The 26,438-nt window shown below is 45.4% G+C and overlaps 1 protein-coding gene across 1 annotated transcript in view; it reads left to right on the top strand.

Annotated features, from left to right (window-relative positions):
* The window catches only part of TSNARE1 (t-SNARE domain containing 1), a 356,177-nt gene that overhangs the window by 324,528 nt on the left and 5,211 nt on the right, over positions 1-26,438 (top strand). The window contains exon 11 of the mRNA XM_083449087.1: positions 22,262-22,376. Coding sequence (XP_083305213.1) covers positions 22,262-22,357 — 96 coding nt within the window. The 3' untranslated portion in view covers positions 22,358-22,376. The remainder of the gene's footprint in view (positions 1-22,261; positions 22,377-26,438) is intronic.

Raw genomic sequence — 26,438 nt, forward strand, 5'->3', positions numbered from 1 at the left:
GGTGGCCCTGCACGGCATAGTTCATAGCTCCTCTGAGTTATTCAAGCCCCTTCACCACAGCAAGGCTGTGATCCATGAAGGAATCTAAACCTAAACCTAGAAAGCATCCTAAACCTAAAAAGCAGAGAAATCACCTTGCCAACAAAGGTCCATATAGTTAAAGCTATGGTTTTCCCAGTAGTGATGTATGGAAGTGAGAGGTGGACCATAAAGAAGGCTGGTCGCCAAAGAATGGATGCTTTTGAATTCTGGTGCTGGAGGAGACTCTTGAGAGTTCCATGGACTGCAAGAAGATTAAACCTATCCATTCTGAAGGAAATCAGCCCTGGGTGCTCACTGGAAGGACAGATCGTGAAGCTGAGGCTCCAATACTTTGACCACCTCATGAGAAGAGAAGACTCTCTGGAAAAGAACATGATGTTGGGAAAGATGGAGGGCACAAGGAGAATGGGACGACAGAGGACAAGATGGTGGGACAGTGTTCTCAAAGCTGCTAACATGAGTTTGACCAAACTGCGGGAGGCAGTGGAAGACAGGAGTGCCTGGCGTGCTCTGGTCCATGGGGTCACGAAGAGTCGGACACGACTAAATGACTAAACGACAACAAGTGCTTCCTTTGGTCTGCCTCGAACCTTCCAACTTTTGGCTTTGTTGGGACTGGGAACCTGAGACCTTCAGCACCCAACAGCAAGCGCTTGGTCACTGAGCTACAGACCCTCTCCAAAGGGACCCAAGTCTGACATGATCTGAAGTCATTCTGGGGATGCCCACTGGGGCTGAATCCGAGAGCCAACCCTGGAAACAGAGAGCACAGCCTTCCTACTTTCTCGCTCCATCTGCAACGGCTCTCTGAGATTTCCTAATAGCGTGAAACCCGAACCTGAAAGAGCCGCGGTTATCTCTTTCCTGCCCTCCCAAGCAGAAAATTGCTGACAAGGCTTAGAGGGGGAGATATGGGAGCTGAAGAGGGGGAGCTGGAGGGATGCAAGCTTAAGGGAGCAGCCTGTTCGCCGCCTGCCTGCTCGGCTCCCATTCAGCATGCCAATCTGCAAGGCAACAACAGATCGCGTCTTATACATGAAGGGGTTTATGAGGCTAACCCCCTTGCGTGTCTGTTCCTTCGCCCATCATCTCACGGGTTCTTTACATCCGCAATGGGATTTGCAGCTTCTCCCTGTCATCTTTGCATCGGCCTCCCGAGCGAACCTGTCTCCCGAGCCGTCCCAGGCCCCCCGTTCTAAGCCCTGTCAAACAGTGACAGCATCATGTACCGCCGGCATCCGCCGGCGCGTCTGAGCTCATAAGTGCCTTAGAATTTTCTGCACACCGATGAGGTTTTCCATTGTAATTGGAGCTGATCGGCATGCAAACTCCCTTCCACTGCTTGCTGCTCGAGAGCCTGGTTGAGAGTGACAGAATTCATTACGCAGTGGAAGCAGGCAAGAGGGCTTTCAAAGGAGCCATTCATCGCGGAGAAGACTGCGAGTGCCGAGATAGTGGGCAGAGAGCTTTGAAGGTGGGGGGGAGTCAATCCCCCATCCATAGCACAGAAAATTACCAATCTTCTTATCTTGCCTATACCTTATTATGCATTTTCTTTCCAAGTGAAACGCTCTAATTGGGAGAAAAGAGACTTTATTGTAAAGAGAGGGGAGAAGAGGGTGCCTTTCTCTGCAAGATATCTGGTTTTTTTTGCTTTCCTGATGAGTGAATGATTGCTTGCTTGTGCCGCCTTGGGAGAGCGCGGTTTGGAAACAATGTTGTAATGCCTCCTCTAGTGTAGTAATAGTGCCACTGTATTCTGCTCTGGTCAGACCTCACCTGGAGTGCTGTGTCCAGTTCTGGGCACCACAGTTCAAGAAGGACACTGACAAACTGGAACGTGTCCAGAGGAGGGCAACCAAAATGGTCAAAGGCCTGGAAACGATGCCTTATGAGGAACGGCTAAGGGAGCTGGGCATGTTTAGCCTGGAGAAGAGGAGGTTAAGGGGTGATATGATAGCCATGTTCAAATACATAAAAGGATGTCACATAGAGGAGGGAGAAAGGTTGTTTTCTGCTGCTCCAGAGAAGCGGACACGGAGCAATGGATCCAAACTACAAGAAAGAAGATTCCACCTAAACATTAGGAAGAACTTCCTGACAGTAAGAGCTGTTTGACAGTGGAATTTGCTGCCAAGGAGTGTGGTGGAGTCTCCTTCTTTGGAGGTCTTTAAGCAGAGGCTTGACAACCATATGTCAGGAGTGCTCTGATGGTGTTTCCTGCTTGGCAGGGGGTTGGACTCGATGGCCCTTGTGGTCTCTTCCAACTGTATGATTCTATGATTCTAGTAGTCCAAGCCTGTTTTGCAAAACAAGATGCAGCGTTTCTGGGCAAAAGTGAGTTAAGCAGTGTTTCCACTGCGCTTCGCTCACATCCCTGATTGCTGCAAGTGTGGAAGGATAAAATAAAGTCAATTTGGAAAAGCAGCCCCTCTAACTAGCAGTAAGAAGACAACAACAGCCTGCTGGATCAGACCACAGGCCCATCTAAGTCCAGCATCCTGCACTTGCAGTCACCAAAAAGATGCCTATGGGATGCCGATGAGCAGGACAAGAGTGAAACAGCCCATCTTGCTCCAAGGTATTCCAAAACTTGGAGCTAGTATTAAAGATATGACTGAAATTGGCAATTTCATTTACTCTCAATTTATCACCTTTTCTCATTCCTAAATCCAGTCCTCCAAACTTCCACATCAATCTGCCTCATGAGAATTCAGCAATGTTTTAATAGCAATTTCTCCTAATCGTTACACCTCTCTGTGTGATTTATGTCTACTGTACGCATTTTTGCAGCACAGTTTTTCCCATTTGGGTATGCCGTGTGCACTGATATATTCATTTTTTTAAGCCTTTGAATTTTTCTATGCATGACTCGGCTGGGGAAGCATTGCAGATTTCAACGGATAGCTGTGTTTTGGTTTGTGTATCGTTTCGGGAAGAGTGAATTAGATAAGCTTACCTATGAATGGGAACTGGATTGAATTTTCTCCCCATAATTAGCTAGCACAGCTGTAGGCAACTCCCACTAGGATGAAGAGGGGCACTCAGAAAAGCCTGGATCACTAGATGTGCACAAAATGTTGAAATCTCCGCTACGACCGAGCTGAAAAAGCTCATCCTCTGACTTGATTGATGACCTGAGCCTTTGATGGGACTCCAGGAACATTTCCCCATTACGCAGAGTATCCCACACACAGGGAAAGAGCCGAGAAATATGAATCATAGAATCATAGAATCATAGAGTTGGAAGAGACCACAAGGGCCATCGAGTCCAACCCCCTGCCAAGCAGGAAACACCATCAGAGCACTCCTGACATATGGTTGTCAAGCCTCTGCTTAAAGACCTCCAAAGAAGAAGACTCCACCACACTCCTTGGCAGCAAATTCCACTGTTGAACAGCTCTTACTGTCAGGAAGTTCTTCCTAATGTTTAGATGGAATCTTCTTTCTTGTAGTTTGGATCCATTGCTCCGTGTCCGCTTCTGTGGAGCAGCAGAAAACAACCTTTCTCCCTCCTCTATGTGACATCCTTTTATATATTTGAACATGGCTATCATATCACCCCTTAACCTCCTCTTCTCCAGCTAAACATGCCCAGCTCCCTTAGCCGATCCTCATAAGGCATCGTTTCCAGGCCTTTGACCATTTTGGTTGCCCTCCTCTGGACACGTTCCAGTTTGTCAGTGTCCTTCTTGAACTGTGGTGCCCAGAACTGGACACAGTACTCCAGGTGAGGTCTGACCAGAGCAGAATACAGTGGCACTATTACTTCCCTTAATCTAGATGCTATACTCCTATGAGCTACATATGAGTTTTATTTCCAACTACGCAGGCAGAAAAGAAATATACATGCTCTCTCTGTGAAAGCATAGAGACAACTGAACAAAACAAAGGAACAGGAAACCAGTAATGTCACATCCGTCTCCTGTCTTCTGTGAGACTTCCAACAGCCTGGAATTTCTGGAATGTAAACAGAGTCTTGTGACTCCAAGCACTGCACAGTGGCACAAACAGAAACCAACACACAAGGGTAAGAAGGGGAGATAGACAGGGTTAGTCTGTCTCCTTCCACCTTGCTATTTCCCCTCCCACTTCAACCATTGCTCTATTACCAGCTTCCAGTCCTCTGTGCATCAGATCCTCTTGTTTTCTAGCCACCTTTGGTAACGTTCAGTGCAAAAGTGGGCTATCGACATACGTATTTTTAAATAATAATATAAAACATACATTTTAAAACGTGCATGTAATATGCAGCAAGGAATCAGAGCCAAATAATTCTTCTTAGAGACAGGATGTGTGAATCATGGCCCTGCTGACATCGGAACTCCTGCTGCAACTCTGGACTATTGACCATGCTAACTGGGGCTTGCTCTACAGAACTCACTCCCAGGGCAGGGGGTGGGGGAAGTGATGGCCACCAACTTGAATGGTGGTTCCTTCACTGCAAGAAGTCAAGTTACAGGGAACCAGGCAGAGGGCCTTCTCAGTCCTGGCGCCTGCCCTGTGGAACGCGCTCCCACCAGATGTCAAAGAGAACAACTACCAAACTTTTAGAAGACATCTAAAGGCAGCCCTGTTTAGGGAAGCTTTTAATGTTTGATGCATTACTGTATTTTAATACAGTGGTACCTCAGGTTAAGTACTTAATTCTTTCCAGAGGTCTGTACTTAACCTGAAACTGTTCTTAACCTGAAGCACCGCTTTAGCACGATTTCTGTTCTTATCCTGAAGCAAAGTTCTTAACCTGAAGCACTATTTCTGGGTTAGTGGAGTCTGTAATCTGAAGCATATGTAACCTGAAGCGTATGTAGCCTGAGGTACCACTGTATTTTGTTGGAAGCTGCCCAGAGTGGCTGGGGAAGCCCAGCCAGATGGGCAGGGTATAAATAAATTATTATTATTATTATTATTATTATTATTATTATTATTATTATTATTTAAAGAAGACTGGAGAAATTCATGGGTGGGGGGAGAGCTGTTGACAGCTCCTAGCCATGATGTCTATGCACTTCCTCCAACATGAGAGGCAGTAATGCTTCTGATGATGAGTTGCTGGAAGTTGCAGGAGCAGAGAGAGATCTTATGCTCAGGTCCTGCTGGAGGGTTTCCCACAGGCATCTGGTTGGCCACTGTGGGAACAGGATGCTGGAATAGATGGGCCATTGGTCTGATCCATTGGGCTCTTCTTTTGTTCTCTTGGGAGCTGGAGTCCAGCAACTGAAGATCACAGGTTTCTGTCGGCATGCAGAGGGCTGGGGAGGCCAGCTGGCTAGCCTTGGCAACCTAGGCTTCAAAGCCAGGGCACACTATCAGCAGATCGAACTGCGCACACAGAATAGGTGTGAGGCTTGTGGAAGCATACTACAACTACAGATTTATTAATCATAAGCCAGGACAAAGAAACATGTCGTCTCTCTCTCATGTCGTCTCAGAGAGAATAACTAAAAGCAAAAGCAATACACAACAGACGTTCCCAGCAAGCTGTGCTGGAATGTAAACAGACATGTGACACATCACAATCCCATGTCTGTTTCTTAAGGTGGAATGGAGATGTCAATAGTTTCCCCATCCCTGGCTTAGCTTTTGAGCAGGGGACAGACTACCTCAGAAAGTGATGGACTCTCCTTCTTTTGAGTTCCTTAAACAGAGGTTGGATGCCCATCTGTCTGGGTTCTTCAGCTGGGATTCCCGCATTGCAGGGGGATGAAGGAGGTGACCTTTTTGGGTCCCTTCCAACTCTACAGTTCTCTTATTCTAAGACACTGTGCATAATAATACTCACATGGTTCTCCATCACTATTTGGAAATGGATTGCGAAATCGGCTTAGCTTGGCTTTTTCAAGTAAGCGACGTCAGTGTACAACCTCACATCCCGAGAAGGCAGAAATATCCGCAGATATTGGCCAACAACACCCCCCCACCCACCCACCCACATCCCTAGCTTTGTCCCAACATGGGAACTAATACAAGCGACATCTGCCAGGTGTCCTTGTGGCGTGTTGCTAAATAGCTACTTGGCAGCAGAAGTATTGGTGAAACATGCTTTGCTTGCCGAAATCCGTCTCGCCTCCCCACCCACATTTTCTCGCTTGTCAGAGAGATTCCCAATTCAAAGGTTGCAGACATCTCGCTCCTGTCTAATTTTCACTCTGTCAGGTATGTCAGATACTTCTCTGTCTCTCTCCCTGCAGGTGCTCTGCTCTCGAAAGGTTGCTTTTGATCACCGCCTATTGTATTTAAGGATGCATCCCCGAAACTGCTATAAACAATGTGCCAGTCAGTGTTATAAATAATGCTACAGACAGCCTACCCTTTAATTACAGAGTTTGTGCACGGCATTTTTCAATGTCTAGGGATGGTTTTTAGTATTTCTGTAGTGTGTGTTTGTGTATATGTGTGTGTGTATAAAAGAGAGCATTGTAACTTTGCGTGTTTGACAGCCATGGAGAGATTTGCCAGAGTCGTTATGTGGAAGATCTCCCATGCGTTTCCTAGATAGTGGGAAGCCAGCCTGGCTATTCCAGGAATTGAATCTGTGCTGGTTCCAGGAATTAAAGGGGATCCAGACATACTGCCTACCCCCACCCAAACTCCTTACCTTCCCCCAAAACCAGACATCAGTCCCCCAATGTACATACAAACAGCAGAATACAGCTTTCCAAAGGCATTAAAACACACATTAAAAATAAATGTTGTTGTTGTTTAGTCATTTAGTTGTGTCCAACTCTTCATGACCCCATGGATCAGAGCAGGCCAGGCAATCCTGTCTTCCACTGCCTCCTGCAGTTTGGTCAAACTCATGCTGATAGCTTTGACAACACTTTTCAACCATCTCATCCTCTGTCGTCCCCTTCTCCTTGTGCCCTCCATCTTTCCCAACATCAGGGTCTTTTCCAGGGAGTCTTCTCTTCTTATGAGGTGGCCAAAGTCTTGGAGCCTCAGCTTCAATACACAATTACACTTTTAACCCAACACCGGTAAAAAGTTTCCAGTCCATCAAGGATCTCTTCACGCCTTTCTCTTTCTCCTTGGTGCATCTTCACAGTCCCAGTTCTGCATCCAAACAGTTTACCCAGTCCCCACCCTTGGGAGGCCCCAAGACGATGACTTTCTGACACGTTTAATCCAGCATGCAAGCCTCAGCACCAGAGCTGCGCTACCCCAAAAGCCTTGCTCGTTCTTTTCTTTCTGCACACAGCAGCTTTTGAACACACACACAGTTATCATCGCAATCCCTATAAAATCATTAAACAGTTACCATCACCACAAATGTGCAAAAAGCACAAATCAAAAGCATAAAACAACACACAAAATGGCCAAAATTGCAGGAAGGATCCCTGCAATTTAACAAGTAAACAGTCCCTTCAATTTAAAAAGTGAACAATCTTGAAATGCACAAACTCCCTTTGCCTTCAGCTACTGACTGCATCTCTTCTCTGTTACAGACCCTCAGCTGCCCGTCTACATTCTGGGTCTCCTTGGCCACTGCTTCCATCTAGGTGCCTTGCAGCTGGGCTGCTGGGTCGCTTTCAACCCCCTGTAGCATCTCACCCAGCAGGCTCTTCACCTCCCATGGAGACACACTTTCTTCTCCATGGAGGCTTCTCACCTACTCTGCTTACAGCTGCTCTGTTTTATCAAACCGCTGGCTTTTTCACTACTCCACTGGGTCAGGCTGCTGGCTCATCAACCTGAACTGCTTGAGGTCTGTTGCTATTTCTCCCTCCATCGTGACCCAGACACACCTTGCTCACAGGCCCTCCGTCAGAAAGCAAGAGCCCCACTTCTAACACCAGTGTTGCATGCCGGTCCAATTCCTGAGTAGTGTGAGATTCCATGGGGTTCCAGACACTCATCCGGGGATCGGTTTCCATTGGAATGAGAGACAGCAGAGATTGTGGTGTCTTTATGATATATGGTTGATTTACACGTATATACAACCTGAGAGTATGGTGGAGGGAGGGGCTCACAGCATTAGCAACCCAAGAGGGTATTGCTAGTTGCATCTTGTGCCACTAACTGGTGCTTGAATCTGCTCATGAGTCATTCCTTTTATAACTTTGCCCAAAGCACAAGAGTTCCTTTGTTTGAGAGAATCTACACCAGAAAGAAGTAAACCTGGCTCACTTCTTGAAGCACGGGAAACAAATCACTCCCCATCGTTCCAGTTAAAAGAATGACGTAGAAGGTGATTTGAAAACTATTTGCCTGAGGTCCTTGGATGCCTCTAACAGCCAGTGTACAAAATACTGGACCTGATGGACAAACTGACTTGCTCTAAGGTGGCTTTGTATGTGTGCAAGCCGATCCTAGATTGGGGATCCTTGCAGAGTGTCATTCCGCATTCACTGTGAAGATACAACAATCCTGGGGTTGCATTAGTGTACAACATCTGCATTGCGCTGATAATAGTCTCTCTGGGGGAAGGGATTTGCCTAGGAGGTGAGAAATTAATTTCCTAATGTGTGCATATATATAAGGAGGCCCACATTATAACAAAACACTTCCCTTGATTTTAGAGATAATATATTCCCCTTGAAGCGTCAATTCTGAGCCACTATTCTGACATTCTCCCTCTTCCTTTGTGGAATGTACCCATTTGTAAAAAATAAAATAAAAATATTGTAGTATTTTGTCAACAGCCTAAGAAAATAACAGCATAGTGCCACGAGAGACAGGAGCACTATGGAATAAACACGACCCGGGCACATCTTTCTAAATTGGCTATAGTTGTTTTTTCCTCCTGAATAATTGTTCTGAAATGCAGTCCAAACATATACAAATAGATGGCTCTTAAGTGCCATATTTTGTGAATATATTTACATAGAAAATATGTTTTTGATAAATCCATTCAGAAATAATGAGGCTTTTAGCCAGATAAAATACAACATCCATGGCAGTAGGGAGGTTTGCTTTGTCTCTCTCTGTTTCATTCTCCATTCCTTCCTTCTGGACACAGCCATTTGTCTTAGTACACGTGGTTCCCTTTCCTTGCCTGGCATTTGGGATAGGATTCCGAAAGTAAGGACTGCATGCTGTAGATTTATTTAACCTGTTGTTAGCTCAGGGACAGAGAATCCGTTGCACTTCCAGAAAGTCCCATGGTCAGTTCCTAGCATCTCCTCCCAGGATTTCCTGCCTGAATTTTTAGGAAGCTGCTATTAATCAGCATAGATAATACTAAGACCATGGCCACTGGTCCCATCACCTCCTGGCAAATAGAAGGGGAAGAAAGGGAGGCAGAGTTTTACTGCATGATCACTGCAGTCACTTAATTAAAAGATGTCTGCTACTTGGGAGAAAAGCAATGACAAACCTAGACAGCATCTTTAAAAGCAGAGACATCACCTTGCCAACAAAGGTCCGTATAGTTGAAGCTATGGTTTTCCCAGTAGTGATGTATGGAAGTGAGAGCTGGACCATAAAGAAGGCTGATCGCTGAAGAATTGATGCTTTAAAATTCTGGTGCTGGAGGAGACTCTTGAGAGTCCCATGGACTGCAAGAAAATCAAACCTATCCATTCTGAAGGAAATCAGCCCCGATTTCTCACTGGAAGGACAGATCCTGAAGCTCCAAGACTTTGGCCACCTCATGAGAAGAGAAGACTCCCTGGAAAAGACCCTGAAGTTGGGAAAGATGGAGGGCACAAGGAGAAGGGACAGAGGACGAGATGGTGGGACAGTGTTCTCAAAGCTACTAACATGAGTTTGACCAAACTGCAGGAGGCAGTAGAAGACAGGAGTGCCTGGCGTACTCATGGGGTCATGAAGAGTCGGACATGACTGAACGACTAAACAACAACAACAAATTGGTCTGATTCATTATAAGGCAGCTTTCCTATGGGATCAATCTTTCCTTTAACTCACAAAGTGATTCCTGCTTTGGGTGCCTATGAAGAGCTGGCCTTTTTGAGGCTAACTTATTGTCACCTTCTCTAACGTTCACATGGCATGTCCCCCAATCTCTGGTGGGTGTCTCATTCCAAACATCCAAGAGAGATCCCCAGCCATCAGGAGACCATGAGGGGAATCCAACTAACGTGTCCCACCAGTACAAGGACTTACGCTTGCACAACAGTACATTTCCCCTCTCTTCTTGCCTGCTTGTGTGAGCTGCACCCTGCAAAAATCTGCTCTGGAGGGTTGGGGGAACCCCAAGAACAGATTTAAGAGGTGCATGGGGGGAGAAGAAGGGAACGTTCTGTTGTGCAAGGTGTAAATCCTTGCACTGATGGGATCAGTTTTTTGAATGCTGCCTTCTCTCTTACCATCATCTCCTATGATGAAACATCACATAGTCATCCTGGTCAGTTAGCCAGCCATCAGCCTAACAAGAGCCGAAATCAGCCGGCAGCTCTAGCACAATATATCCTACTTTCGAATCCTGAGCAGACTCCCCAAAAGGCGCAACATTTTCTGATGTTCCATGGGATTAGGATTAATTGAATCATATAGGGTTATTATAATATGCAACGCCAACTGCATACTATCATGCAATATGATGATGTGCAAAAACCAGCCAAAATTTCAACAACAACAACAAAACCCAGGTCTCATGAGCCAGACATCTAGGTCATTTCCCTGAGCTAAGAAATAACTGAAAGAGTCTCTACACTCCCGAAGAAAGAGGCAAGCTGGCAAGGCGAGAGGGCCATGATCTATGGATCCCTGCCCAGACTGTTCACACTGACTGGATGCCCTGCCATGGCACTGGCAATAGGAAGTGGAGCAGAGCTGTGAGGATGGCAGCCCTTTGTGCTAGTCACATAAACTCCAAATTGCTTGGAGCAGGAATGGACAGATGCTTCAGCATCACGGGGATGGCAGAAAGTGGCGAGAGGTTTCATCTCCCAACACGGCCATCTCACGTCTCCAGCCCATTTCATCTTCAGTAAGTGTCAGCCTTTGCTGGTGGTGGAACACTTCTCCCCAGATACTTTTCAGGCTGAGCCAGCCCAGTGTCAAGAGTATTGTGCCGTGACTTTCCCGTTCGACCTCCCACTGCCGCGGCCAGAGAAGGGACATGTAGTCATTAATTTCGCCGGTCATGTTTTCCTCAGAACATCAAAGAAAGCAGTGTTGTTGTTGTTGTTTTACTTAGGGACAAAACCATATGTTTCCAGATGTCGGTCAGAACTTGCAGGGAAATCAGGCCAATGACCTACCTAGTCCAGCCTCCTGTTCTCACAGTGGCCAACCAGATGCCTCAGGGAAAATCACAAGCAGGACCTGAGTATCTAGTAGCCCTCTCCTCCATGAATTCATCTAATCCTCTTTTATAGCCATCTAAGTTGGTGGCTGTCACTTCCTCCTGTAAGAGCAATTTCCACAGTTTTAACAGTAAGCTGCAGAGTCTGGGCTTGGAGGAAACAGAGCCCTAGGCTTTGAGAAGCTGTGCCAAAATATATCTCTCTCTCTCTCTCTCTCTCTCTCTCTCCTTTTCAGATATATACATTTCACTAATTTTACATTCATGTTGACATTTTAAAACTTGACTGCCTTCCCCCTCTTTCTGCGGTTCCTTAAATTTATATTTACTATCTTCTGCATATCCATTTAACCTAACTTGCTCATTTATTTACCATATATATAGATAGATAGATAGATATAGATATATATAGATATAGATATATATAGTTGTTGTTGTTTAGTCGTTTAGCCGTGTCCGACTCTTCGTGACCTCGTGGACCAGAGCACGCCAGGCACTCCTGGTGTACCTCGGGTTACATACGCTTCAGGTTACATACGCTTCAGGTTACACACTCTGCTAACCCAGAAATAGTGCTTCAGGTTAAGAACTTTGTTCCAGGATAAGAACAGAAATTGGGCTCCAGCAGCACGGCGGCAGCAGGAGGCCCCATTAGTTAAAGTGGTGCTTCAGGTTAAGAACAGTTTCAGGTTAAGAACGGAACGAATTAAGTACTTAACCCGAGGTACCACTGTATATAGATATATAGATATATAGATATATAGATATATAGATATATAGATATATAGATATATAGATATATAGATATATAGATATATAGATATATAGATATATATAGATATATGGAAAACTCAGCAGTGGCCAGAGGATTGGAGAAGATCAGTCTACATCCCAATCCCAAAGAAGGGCAGTGCCAAAGAATGCTCCAACTACCGCACAATTGCACTCATTTCACACGCTAGCAAGGTTATGCTTAAAATTCTACAAGGCAGGCTTAAGCAGTATGTGGACCAAGAACTCCCAAAAGTGCAAGCTGGATTTCGAAGGGGCAGAGGAACCAGAGACCAAATTGCAAACATGCGCTGGATTAAGGAGAAAGCTAGAGAATTCCAGAACAACATCTACTTCTGCTTCATTGACTATGCAAAAGCCTTTGACTGTGTCGACCACAGCAAACTATGGCAAGTTCTTAAAGAAATGGGAGTGCCTGATCACCTCATCTGTCTCCTGAGAAATCTCTATGTGGGACAAGAAGCTACAGTTAGAACTGGATATGGAACTACTGATTGGTTCAAATTTGGGAAAGGAGTACGACAAGGCTGTATATTGTCTCCCTGCTTATTTAACATATACAGAATTTATCATGTGAAAGGCTGGACTGGATGAATCCCAAGCCAGAATTAAGATTGCCGGAAGAAATATCAACAGCCTCAGATATGCAGATGACACAATTTTGATGGCAGAAAGTGAGGAGGAATTAAAGAACCTTTTAATGAGGGTGAAAGAGGAGAGCGCAAAATATGGTCTGGAGCTCAACATCAAAAAAACGAAGATCATGGCCACTGGTCCCATCACCTCCTGGCAAATAGAAGGGGAAGAAATGGAGGCAGTGAGAGATTTTACTTTCTTGGGCTCCATGATCACTGCAGATGGTGACAGCAGCCACAAAATTAAAAGACGCCTGCTTCTTGGGAGAAAAGCAATGACAAACCTAGACAGCATCTTAAAAAGCAGAGACATCTGTATAGTTAAAGCTATGGTTTTCCTAGTAGTGATATATGGAAGTGAGAGGTGGACCATAAAGAAGGCTGATCGCCGAAGAATGGATGTTTTTGAATTCTGGTGCTGGAGGAGACTCTTGAGAGTCCCATGGGGGGAGGGGTGGCAACTGCCACAAAAATATAATCTAAAAACCACTGGGATAACTTTTGCAAGGGGTTGGAATATTCAAAGTGGACTTTGTTTGTTTGTTTGTTTAGCAAGGAAGGTGTCTCTGAGAAAAAGAAAAATCTCAGAAATTTTCTTAGCGAAAAGACTGTATTTGACTCCTCTCTGCCTCAGACAGTTACTTCCAGCCTTTCCACCAACATCAGCTCCCAAGGGAGCTTGCAACAAATGATTAGAAACACACTTTGTTCAAAACAGAACAGCATGCAATGAAACACCAGACAAATCAGGAATAAAATACATGAAAACAGAATGCCGCCACGGGGAAAAAAAGGTCTACGTTTGTCTCCGCCACATTTCTTGTAAAGTAAAATTTGAGCTGCGTTGGGGGAGGGAGGTCTTTTCTGGGGTGAAATCTCTGTAGGGCTTTTTCTTGGCATGTAAATAACCTTATTTTAATTTAATGTGATTTAACATAGCTTTATGAACCTCTAGAATCAACCCATCTGCATGGAGGGGACCTTCTCATTGAGCGTTTCCTTCTTCCCCTCTTTTCATGGCTGAACTCCACCACAGCCTGTCAGTGACCTTGACTGAAGCCCATGACGCTATGCATTTTTTACGGGTCTCCTGCCATTTTCAGCAAGTCGTTCCTTCTGCCAAGGAACAACTCTGTGCCCAAACGTCGCGGATTGCACTATATAACCTCTCTGTGTGCAATTGCCCCAAGAAATCTGGATTCGCTTTCTGTCTCTGGCACACGAGGGTGTGAAAAAGAGCCGTCCAATTATTCCATTTCGACACACTCGGCGTGACGTTCTTGGATCCCAAACACTATACGAAGGATCCCCGCCTTTGAAAAGCCAGGAACGATGCCAGCTTTCATATGCAGAAGGCCTTCAGCCATCCACCAGCCTTGCCATGCCTTCCAATCAAGCCATCCATGATTCATTATTCTTAAATGACAGGAGCACATTCAAGCAAGCTGATCGCTGCTGACAGTGGGACTCCAATTAACCTGAATTACTATCTTGATTGTAGCCCAATTAATGTCAGCTGCCGAGTGTCAGAAGTGAAAGCCCAGCTAATAGAATTGTTTAATTAATTTTCAGGCAGCGAAGGGCGGGAGCCTGTGCTGGGAATGTCCCCTCGTCTCCACCTTTGCCGTTTGCTTTAGCACTGCTTCTGAAACAAAAACATTAACTTTCTATTGGGAAAGTTGGTAACAGCTGACTTTCTTCTTCTCTTAAGAAGTGAAATAGAGTTTGAAAAGGACTTCTCTGGAAGAGTCCCAAGGGAAATACTTAAGCTTGCCTTGTGATTCTGCTACTTCCCCCTATCTTTTTGCCATCTCTAGGATAAAATGAGAGCCACAATCTGGATTCAGGTGTTTATCAGAGGACATGAAGGGTTAAACTGAGTTTGGAACACACACACAAATCCTTTCCCTTTGGCTGCTCTTTAAATGTTTTCTTTCTCTCATATTTTTTCCATTATAAAAATTTAAAATAAAACAAAGAAAGGAAATATCTGCTTCTTCTTTATAGGTAAAGTTGTCTGCCCTGCAAACATCCTTCCCCCCCCCCCCTCGGAAAATTGCAGAAAATGTCTCTCCCCAATTTTGTGTCCTGCACATAGATGTAGGAAATTGGAGGGTGGAGTGTTTGGGATACAGTGTTAAAAAGGGAGACCGAGACTCATCATGAAATGGCACAATCAGTTCTTGATGCCCATGCTATCAAAAAGTAGGGTCGTTCTGGTTTTATAGTTGGAAAAAAACACAGCAGTGATATTTACAACACAGCAACTTTCAGAAGAGGAGCTTGGAGAGTCATGGCTCTTGGGCCAATGTTGTGGGGCTGGAAAGAGGGAGAGGGGGAGGAGAAGCTGCTATTTTGGCTGTGCAGAGTATAAATCATAATAGGTATTTGCCAGATATGGTTTTCTAGTAGTGATGTATGGAAGTGAGAGCTGGACCATAAGGAAGCCTGATCACTGAAGAATTGATGCTTTTGAATTCTGGTGCTGGAGGAGACTCTTGAGAGTCCCATGGACTGCAAGAAGATAAAACCTTTCCATTCTGAAGGAAATCAGCCCTGAGTGCTCACTGGAAGGACAGATCGTGAAGCTGAGGCTCCAAGACTTTGGCCACCTCATGAGAAGAGAAGACTCCCTGGAAAAAACCCTGATGTTGGGAAAGATGGAGGGCACAAGGAGAAGGGGACAACAGAGGATGAGATGGTTGGACACTGTTCTCGAAGCGACCAACATGAGTTTGACCAAACTGCAGGAGGCAGTGGAAGACAGAAGTGCCTGGCATGCTCTGGTTCATGGGGTCATGAAGAGTTGGACATGACTAAACAACTAAACAACAACAACAAAATTGAAACAGCAATAGTTTCTTTTTAATGTCTGGTAAACTCAAGTTTTGTGACTGAAAGGTTAAAACAAAAAGAGATTGTGAAGAGCTCCAAAAGGATCTTTCCAAACTGGTACAAGAATGGGATGGAGAAACATGCTCGGTCGCCAAGTAAATAGAAATATGTATAACAGCATACAAACCAGGCAAACTTGCGTTTGTTCAACGTTCATTTCAAACAACCCTAAAACTACAGGACAAATTTGTTTAGCCTAATTTGATGCATGCCAGAGATGGCCGTGGATAGTGACTGTTTACCTGGATTAGACGTTGTTTAGCATCGCTCAGATCTCCTTTGCTTTGAGGTCCATAGGGAGCCTGCAATCTTCTTTGCCCAGCTATAGAGAAAAACAGCAAGACTGGGCTGGGCAGAAAAGCTTGTGCTTTAGGAGGATAAATGGTGCCTGGAGCCAATTGGAGCCAATTCGCTGAGATATTAATGCCAGCTCAAGTATTGCCGTCAGGTTCTGCTCATGGGCATCTATCTGGCTGGCTGCTGTCTTTTCTTACAGCAGATTTTTTGGACACCAGCTCCTATTAGTCCCAAGCAATACAGCCGCAAGTCAGGGATGATGGGTGTTGAATCCAGCAACATCTGAAAGGCACCAGGTTCTCCATCCCTGCCTTTTATGTTTCCAATTTTTTAAAAAGAACAGAATGGGTTGTTTCACACGTGTTTCTCCATTTTGGAAAAGGGTGCAGAATCCATCAATTCCATTTATAAGAACATTCTGAATCGTCGTTGTTCAGAGGGCTTCAATTGCATGCCATCTTGTGTATTGAGTTGCTACTGCCCAGACCCGCTGGACCCATAAAAACTATCCACAAATCTGTGTCTTGTTTAAGGCCGTTTGTGTCTTGTGTCTTAAGGCAGGAGTAGGGAGCCTGTGGCCCTTCAGACGACGCTGGGCTCTCAACTCCCACCAGGCTCCAGGGAGTTAGCTACTCTGCGCTCCCTCCGGGAGGAAGAATGAGAAGTTGAGAACAAGGAAATAGAAAAACAAATTCTTCTTGACCTGCAGCTGCTATATTGTGTGACACCTCAAGCTCCACACTGAGGTTGTAGATCGAGTGAAAGTTTGCCACAAGGAAGAAACTCCAGCTAGCAGAAAGCAGATGACGAAACAAGAGAAGTGGGTGCATATGTGACCTCTGATTTATTACTCAGTCCCATCTGGAAAGTAAAACTTAGGCTTTAGTTAGTTTGGGGAGCCAGTATCACAGTGCGGATGTTCCTCTGCTCCCACCTCTCAAACACAACAACTTGTTTCTACAGATTATAAAACTGGCCACAGAGCCAGGATTTTGGTGTCCTGCTCAGAGGCTTAGCAGAGGCGACACCTTCCCTATCTCTCTCTCTTCTAGCAGTCCTGACAGCTACTTATATATAAATCTGGATTCCACGTGAGAAATCTTATGTTATGTATCACATGCATTCCGTCGGGTTGTCATATCCCTTGTACTTAAACTTGAAAAAGAAAAAGATCATCATTTAGCGCTGGCTTCTTTATGTCATTAGAACTTCTCTTTAGCTGTAATCCGCTTATTTTGGTAATCACTTTGGGTTGGTCTGTCCTCAATTTCTTTCCCCCCTTCACGTAAGTGGATAAGCAAAGTGTCTTGTTCAGATGAAGGAGGAAAAGTTTTCCTCTTCAAGTAGTTTACTTGAAGTTAATTGCCTGTATCCTGAGATCACCCCAAGGCCTAGATAATCTAGGAAGTTAAATGGTAGGAACAATTTGGCAAGTCTTGCATTTCACAACCAACCATGTACCCATGTTACTTTGCACTGGAGTGGGGGATTCGGATCACTTAGGGCATCGGTTCTCAACCTGTGGGTCCCCAGATGTTGTTGGACTACAACTCCCATCATCCCTGAGCTCTGGCCTTGCTAGCTAGGGGTGATAGGAGTTGTAGTTCAACAACATCTGGGGACCCACAGGTTGAGAAAGGCTGGCTTAGGGTGTGTCCCAAAGGGTTAATTTTGACATTGATCCGGCTGACAGCTGGCTCTGGTTGGCTGGAAGTTTGAGTTTGGGAGTTGGGAGTTAGTTGTCAGTGAGGAAGACATTTGACTGCTGGAGGAATTGGTAGGAAAATTGGTTTCAAAGGAGTTTGTTTCCTGACCTAAGAAAGTCAAGCTTCTCTGTTTTATTGCCCCTTGTATTATTTACCGGGCTCTTGCTCAGTTTGTTATCTGCAAAATATCATCAGTTTAGGGTTAGGCAGCATCTGCTGAATTCTAATCACTCTGCTATGATGTAGAAACTCTGTAAAACCTGTTATCTGTGAGGCAGTCTAACTATGCAGCTTGACCACAAAACTGGTAAGAACCAGTTAAGGAAAAACCTAAAAGCCAAATGTGAGGGTGACAAACAACTCCAGATAAGGTACAAGGAGGGCTCTGCATGAAAAATTGGGTTGAGTAAGTGTTTTTGAGGACTCTGGTTGGATGAGAGATGGTGAGGCGCTAGCTGTTGTTGTTTTTATTTAGTTGTTTAGTCGTGTCCGACTCTCTGTGACCCTCTGGACCAGAGCACGCCAGGCACTCCTGTCTTCCACTGCCTCCCGCAGTTTGGTCAAACTCATGCTGGTAGCTGTCCAACCATCTCTTCCTCTGTCGTCCCCTTCTCCTTGCGCCCTCCATCTTTCCCAACATCGGGGTCTTTTCCAGGGAGTCTTCTCTTCTCATGAGGAAGTATTGGAGTCTCAGCTACAGGATCTGTCCTTCCAGTGAGCACTCAGGGCTGATTTATTTAAGAATGGATCGGTTTGATCTTCTTGCAGTCCATGGGACTCTCAAGAGTCTCCTCCAGCACCAGAATTCAAAAGCATCAATTCTTCGGCCATCAGCCTTCTTTATGGTCCAGCTCTCACTTCCATACATCACTACTGGGAAAACCATAGCTTTAACTATAGGAACCTTTGTCGGCAAGGTGATGTCTCTGCTTTTTAAGGTGCTGTCTAGGTTTGTCATTGGGGCAGAGAGCATTGGCTGGAGGATGAAACAAAGGTATTATTTTACAATACCTCGGTAGAGCATGAGACTCTTCATCTCAGGATTGTGGGTTCAAGCCCCTCACTGGGCAGAAAATTCCTGCATAGCTGGGGGGTTGGACTAGATAACTCTCGTGGTCCCTTACATCTCTACAGTTCTCTGACATAGCTATTGTGTGGCTTCCATTGGAAGTTGAATTGCAGGATTAAACCAATCTTTAGTCCAATCAGCAGCATACCTAGCTTCCTTTCCATGTTTGAGCTTAAAGCATGTGCAAATATTTTAAATAAATAAAATAATTATCATTTCACATGTGCTGGAATATCCTTGATAGCTTAGGATGGGCAGGGAAGTGATTGTAGCACCATGGACTCACATTTCTATAAGCCTCATGATTTAGGTTCTCATCCTAAAATCCCTTCTTGGTTGGGTCATGATCTCACAACCTATCTCTTGGATTGTTGATAATAAAATGGGATAAGAACACAGGAAAGATTTATCTGAGCCATTGTCATGCAATGTGTGGGGGAAGGGGGGTGGGTCTAACTTGACCAAATTATTGAGTGAATTAAGACAACTCATTTAATTATCTGTATAATTTAGCAGCAATTTCATCCACTTCATGTTCCTTGACTGGCCGGCATTGTTCATTAAACCGTATCTCACTCTAAGCTGCCTTGATTTGCCCCCAGTGATTAATTCCCATGCTCAGGTCAGATTGGCTAACCCGTGTCATGATGCCATCTTTGTCCTTGCAAGATGCCCAAATGGCTGGAATCACCCATGTGACAAAACCAGGAAGGAGAAGAAGTGATTAGCTGTAAGAAGTGGTCCCACACAGGGAGACCCTGGATCTTCCTGAACATCCTGTTAAGGACCATAGTGTGGCGATCACACAGGGTCCCCAGACGTTTCACCGTCTATTGATCCCTGTGCCACCACTTGATTTCTTGCTGCCACCACCCAGGCCCTATCTGGTACAATACTGAGTCCAGTCCGGTTTAAATTGGGATATAAACTACTGTTTATTTATTGCAGTTTAACAAGCGTGTGGTTTCATAAACAGTATCAGTCAATTACATTCATGGGGTGCCTATCCAGACCTATAACTTCCGCTACCTGCTCTCACTCACTACACCACCTCTCAGATATTTACTTGTCTTCATAGCCCCTAACTATTCCTGACAGCTTATTTCACTACACTCACTCAACCTACCCACAAACTCTATCCCAATTCACTCCCACTCCAACCAACCAGCCAACTCCCAATGAACTCCTTCATGAACTCCCCCCAGAGCTGGTCTTATAGTCCCCCTGACTCCACCCCCTGGGTCCTGATTGGGTAACCTGTTTAACTATTTCACCTCCAGCACTCTCATATGTTAATGTCACATATAGCAACTCAGTCACAATTTAAATAACTCCTCTCTACCAGACAAAAAAATAAAAATAAAAATAGTGGTTAATGATACAATTGGCCTTTCCAGCCTGCACTGTCAAAGCAGTGATGTTTCACAGCAAATACATTTTAAGGAAGTTTTTGCCTTAAAGGTTGCCGGGTTCGGGCAATGCATTATAATTCGTACATCTTTTAAAAGGTCACTTTGCCCGGTTCTCTCTCAGTAGCACGGACGTCTTGCCCCCTTTAACAGAAATGCGTGGGAACTTCACGAACAACAGATTTGATCAAAGGAGAGCGGAAGTTCAGTTAGCATGGAAGATCAGGCAACAATAAACAAAGGGGAAATGGCTCGTTCTGAAGACTTTATTCCTTTCCCCTGCGTTTACCAGAGAGCCAGAGCCCACAATGAGCAGCACAGGGCACAGCTGTAGGTGCAAGTTGCTGTGGCTATTAATAGCATTTATTACAGCAGATTGCACAAAGCTTTGCTGCTGCTCAGTGGCGTAGTGTGGGTTGTCAGCACCCGGGGCAAGGCAAGTAATTTGCACCCCCTAACCCATGGATTTGCGCCCCTATCCTGTGGATTTGCGGCCCCTACCCCCCCAGATGTTCCGCCCGGTGCGGCTGGCCCCCCCTGCACCCCCCACGCTACGCCACTGCTGCTGCTTGTTGCTGGGATTGTAGGGAAGGTAGTAACTATTCCTGGGGTGTGGGGGGCTGAGGACAACTTCACACATTCAGAGATTTGGGAGGGGATGTGGTTACATGGGATTATTATTATTATTATTATTATTATTATTATTATGCCCCACCCATCTGGCTGGGTTTCCCCAGTCACTCTGGGCGGCTTACAGCACATAAGAATGTAAAATATTAGACATTAAAACTTCCCCGATACAGGGTTGCCTTCAGATGCCTTCTAAAAGTCTGATAGTTGTTTATTTCCTTCACATCTGAAGGGAGGGCATTCCACAGGGCGGGCGCCACCACTGAGAAGGCCCTCTGCCTGGTTCCCTGTAACTTCACTTCTCACAGTAAGGCAACCGCCAGAAGGCCCTTGGAGCTGGACCTCAGTGTCCTGGCTAGACGATATGGGTGGAGACGCTCCTGCAGGTATACTGGGCTGAGGCTGCTTAGGGCTTTCAAGGTCAGCACCAACACTTTGAATTGTGTTTGGAAAAATACCGCCCTTTACCCATGGATCACGGGGCAGTTCACAACAAAGAATCACAATGTAAAAAACACAAAATACATAACAAAAACAAAGACAACCCAATAATACCCCCTTGCACAACACATTTTAAAAGGTCATTGTATGTCAATCAGCCCAAGGCCTGGTTAAAGAGGAAAATTTTTGCCTGGCCAGCAAAGCTTTGAGGGCCAGTGTGGTGTAGTGGTTAAGAGCGGTGGACTCGTAATCTGGTGAACCGGGTTTGCATCTCCACTCCTCCACATGCAGCTGCTGGGTAACCTTCGGCCAGTCACACTTCTCTGAAGTCTCTCAGCCCCACTCACCTCACAGAGTGTTTGTTGTGAGGGAGGAAGGGAAAGGAGAATGTTAGCCGCTTTGAGACTCCTTAGGGTAGTGGTAAAGCGGGATATCAAGGCCAAAATCTTCTTCTTCTGGCGCCTAAAGGTACATAATGAAGACACCAGGCAAATCTCCCTAGGGAGCGCATTCCACAAATGAGGAGCCACCACAGAAAAGGCTCCTTTTCCTGTTGCCCCCCTCTAGACCTCTTGTGAAGTAGGCACACAAGAAGAGCTTCAGATGATGATCTCAGGTTCATATGGAGAGAGGTGGTTCTTTGGGTATTGCAGTCCCAGTCCATTTAAGGCTTTATAGGTCAAAACCAGCACTTCGAATTGGGCCTGGGAACTTAATTGGAAGCCAGTGCAGTCAGGCCAGGTTTGGTGTAATAAGTTCAAAAAATCTTGCCCCGGTGAGCAACCTGGCTGCTGAATTTTGCAGTAGCTTAGGCATATATAATGTGTTGCAGTAATTCAACCTAGAGGTTACCAGAACAAAGACAGCAGTGGTTAGGCTGCCCCTGTCCAGATAAGGATGCAGCTGAGCCACTGGCCAAAGCTGGTGGAGATGTCCTATGCATGCAAATCAAGATGCATGGTTTCCAAGTACCGCGCCCATGATGCACCCACTTTTCTTCATTTCTCTGAACCTGCAAATCAGCTCCCAGTGGCAGTTGACTCAGAAAGCATCACCCGATGCCCCATAGTGATCAGTCAGTCCTACCACTCAAGGATAATGTATTCATCCCGGTTTCTTTCCTTTATCTGTTTCAGCGACGAGCCAGGAGGATCAAGTGCTGTGTCATATCTGCCGTCCTGGCAGTTCTTCTGGTCATCATCATAATCATCTCCGTTTCGGTCAAGAATTAAACCCTCCGGGTTTTCCCAGGTAGGCTCTTCTCATAGCATCTCAAAGGATGGATGTAAAAGCTAAGAAAACCAGATGGCTCAAAGGAGCTGTTGTAGGCAAGAGCAGCAACTTTATTTTTGGTTAGTGTGGAAGCAACTTGGGTAGGTCAAAAGGTAAAATGAAATGTATTGCAGCTGTGCTGTCCGGCTTTATTCGCCAAAGTGGGTAGAATTTTGGGTATTTCTGACATTTCTAGCCAATTCCCATACCGCCTTCAGCAGCCAGTTGACTGGGGTTGATGGGAGTTGTAATCCAAGAAATCTGGAGGTTGCCAGGTTAGTGAAGGCTGCCTCATACTACATCCAGCTCCCAGGATATATTACATGAAATACATTTAAGCACAGTTAGCATTGAAAGGTCATTCAACTCCCCCAGCGTATCACAATATCTCTCTAGTTGCTCTTCTCCTTTTGATTGTAGAGCAGCGGTGGGTCACCTGTGGCTCTCCCAAAGTTCTTGGGCTACAAATCCCAGTAGATCTGGCCATTAGCCATCCTGACTGGAGATAAAGGGAGTTAGGAGCCCAATGGCATTTGGAGGGCACCAGGTAGCTACCCCTGCTGCAGAGGAAGGACCAGTACACCTGGGCATCTGCTCAATAAATTTGTTGTAAGATCATAGGTGTGTGTCTGGTAGGCAGTATTTAACTTAGTACTGTATAGTCAATCCTACCAAAATGGTCCTCCTGTTTAAAGCAGTTTTAGCCCAAGGGTCAGTGGTTGTGTATCTGCCTTTTGTTGAAGGCGCATCTAGAGGCCACACAATCAAGAGTCTAAAGCAGGGATTCTCAATGTGGTGCCTACCAGGACCTCCTATTGCAAAAGGTTTTGGTCAATATTCCTTCAAAAATTCGCAATGCATGACCGGCTGTTTCCTCTTCTTGCTCTGTTCCTCTTTGCATAGGAACAGGTTAACCATGTCCACCTTCCATTAGGTGTCAGTGTTGGTCACCCATCCATCTCGTCTGAACACAGGAAAGGTACAAAGAACCTTTCTCTGTGGGAGACCACAGCAGAGACTAATGGAGAGATCATGTTCCCTGTGATGTGTGGTGTGGGTTGGATATGGTCACACCATTTTGTGTTCCTGTTTCTTGCTCTCTGTTTTTTTAAAGATGTGGCAGCCTTTATACCAGGCCCCCATGGAAGCCATTTTGTGTTACACCATACACCCATGGCAGCCATTTAGTAACTGGGGCCCACAAAACTTCCTCAAAGTGCCAGATATGCCCAGAGGCTCAAAATGTGTGGTGCCCCCTGTTCTACGTGAACATTCTGACTCTTACAGGGGGCAGGCAGCCTTCCATATATGTAGTTATCAGTCTGACCTTATATGTATGGGTTCTGCCAGGCTCTGACTCTTATTGGAGCAACATCCATGATTCTTGGGAGCTGTCCTTGGTCCTGAACCCTCTGGTGCTGATGGCCAGCTATTGCTGCCTTTAAATTGCTCACTGTTATTGTCTAGTGTTTGCTTTTGGCTCCTTGTTGCTGACTGCCTCAAAAAGTCTCCTGACTCAGTGTCCCATGGCTTTGCCCAGCATTTCTGCCAGCCCTCAGCCACCCTGGCATGGGCTTCCAGACTCCTCCATCCACACCAATGTGCACAGAATCAAAATGGAACTTACTGTCTGCAATGTCAAGGTGAAGTAAGTTCCCACAGAGTTTTCCTCTCCTTAGAAATAATTTCTCTGAAATACAGCTGAGCCAGCTGTCATCCTCCCAAGTTTCTAAAGCAGAAAATGCACCACTGATTCTTCGGCTCAGTGAGCAAAGAGGAGCCAGCTGTGTCTCGTACTGAGAGACCCTTGCTGCTCCTTTGCAAAGCCCTTTCTATAAGTATGTCATTTCCTTCCCTGGAGCAGCTTTGAAGAGCAAGAAGAGAGATTTGGAGAAACTCCTAGAGATGTTTGATCCATCTCCCTTATCCTCAGAGTAGAGAACTAACCAAGGATTTGAGAGTTGAATTTTCAGTGTATACTGATGACTACTATACTTCTCTCAATTTGGATGGGCAGCCATAATCGACATAACGCCAGTGTATTTATTTCTTTTGGTCCACCTTGAATCCTCCTTTAGGATATTTTCAGTACCAGCTTGAGCACCTTGAGGTGTCCAGGTTAAATAATTGCAGGGGCAAGTTGGAATATGTGGGGTGAGCCTTGTTCCACTAATGGAACTGTGTGTGCAAGGCAGACACTCTGACCTGTGTATGGTTGATATTAGTCTGAAAGGGAAACCATAGGGTTTCCAAGATGGGAACAAGAGCCATTTTCAGACTGGCACCGGGGATTTCCCCCCAGTATCCACATCCACACTGGGGGAGTGGGGTTCTCATTTGCACCTTCAAAACTGATGCTTGAAGAGGCCTCAGGGATGCTTGAGAAGGTTGTTCACCTTATACGATATACAATATCTTTATTGTCATTGTCCCTTGCGGAACAATGAAATTGAAAACCTTCTCAAGTGGTGTGATATGGATAGAGTCTCAGGGACATGGAGGACTGCATTCATCTCCCTGGCCTGAGGTTTGCCATCCCTGGATTAGATGGTCCACACATCCGACCAACATAAGGCAGATTGGCTCACATAATGCAATGTGGTGATTCCTGTACTTGGAAGAAATACCTCCCAAGAATGCATAAAGGTTCTTGTGACTGGTGGGGTTCGCAATGCTTTCTACCACTGAATTCCCTGCTTGAAAATGTTACATCTTTAGGACAAGTCTCTGCTCTCCAGACCTGCTTTTAATGCTGCCTCCTGTATGCTTCCTATGGAAAGATGGCGCATCCGGTTACTGCATCGGGGTGCATGTTTCTGGCACCTCCCCTCTGGCCTTTCCAGAGAACTACTGGGAAAAGGTTGTTGCAGCCACAGCAGTTCCCATCTATGAGGAAATGTTGAGTGAAGCAATAACTCAGCCTAACGAACGCTGTAAATAAGGGCAAAACACGGCCAGCTCTCTTCCATGCAATTGCTCTTTCTTCCCAAATTGATGCCATGGGGCCAGTTTTGCTTATTGGCTCTCTGTTTTTACCACCGCGTCATACGTCGGCTAGTGGTTGAGAGGCCAGATTGCAGGACTATTTCCCCCTCCAGAACCTCTGGGACTTCATCCTATTTAACAGCTGCCAGTCATTGGGCAAAAGCAGCCCACTGGCATGGCCACATTGCTCAGCTGCCTATGGAATCCTGTCCTCTCTAGTCCTCCATGGACCTATGATCCTTTCCCCTCCCCCCAATACTATTTCCCCAAATCTCAACTTGTGTCCATTTCTTTTTAATCTTCTCTATTTCTCAATCAATCACTTTCCAAACAGTTGCACAGCCATTGCAAAAATTAGTCTCTGGGATTCTCTCAAGTCCGTGTGTGAAGTTTGAGGTCACTCTCATTGTGAGCCCTTTGAAATGCAACATTTCCAATGAGAACTGCATTTAGGGGATGCAAAATTGGTCCCGTTTGTCTCCCCTTATTTGTTCATTTGCATATACAGTGGTACCTCGGGTTAAGTACTTAATTCGTTCCGGAGGTCCGTTCTTAACCTGAAACTGTTCTTAACCTGAAGCAACACTTTAGCTAATGGGGCCTCCTGCTGCTGTTGCGCCGCAGCTGCACAATTTCTGTTCTCAACCTGAATCAAAGTTCTTAACCCGAGGTACTATTTCTGGGTTAGCGGAGTCTGTAACCTGAAGCGTCTGTAACCTGAAGTGTCTGTAACCTGAGGTACCACTGTAGTCTTTTAAACTCCACTCTCCACTCTATAAGAACTTTGCCTAAATCATGTTAAGGCAAAGGATTTCGAAAAATAAGCATAGGGCTGCCATTTTTTATCAACTTCTCGCGCCAGTTCTACCCTGAAGACAAACCAAAGTCCAAAATTCCTTGAGGAGGTGCTTCTTCCAGGCTCCTCATTTGAATTCCCACCCAGATTTTGGACTTGCAAATTGCACGGCCTCCGTTTTGAAATGGAGCCAGTGCATCAGGAATTTTCCATTGGTTATTTCATTTCATTTATAAATCCATATTTCAAAGAAAACTGCA

Source organism: Podarcis tiliguerta, assembly GCF_965153285.1.
Source record: "Podarcis tiliguerta genome assembly, chromosome: 7".
Taxonomy (NCBI): Eukaryota; Metazoa; Chordata; class Lepidosauria; order Squamata; family Lacertidae; genus Podarcis; species Podarcis tiliguerta.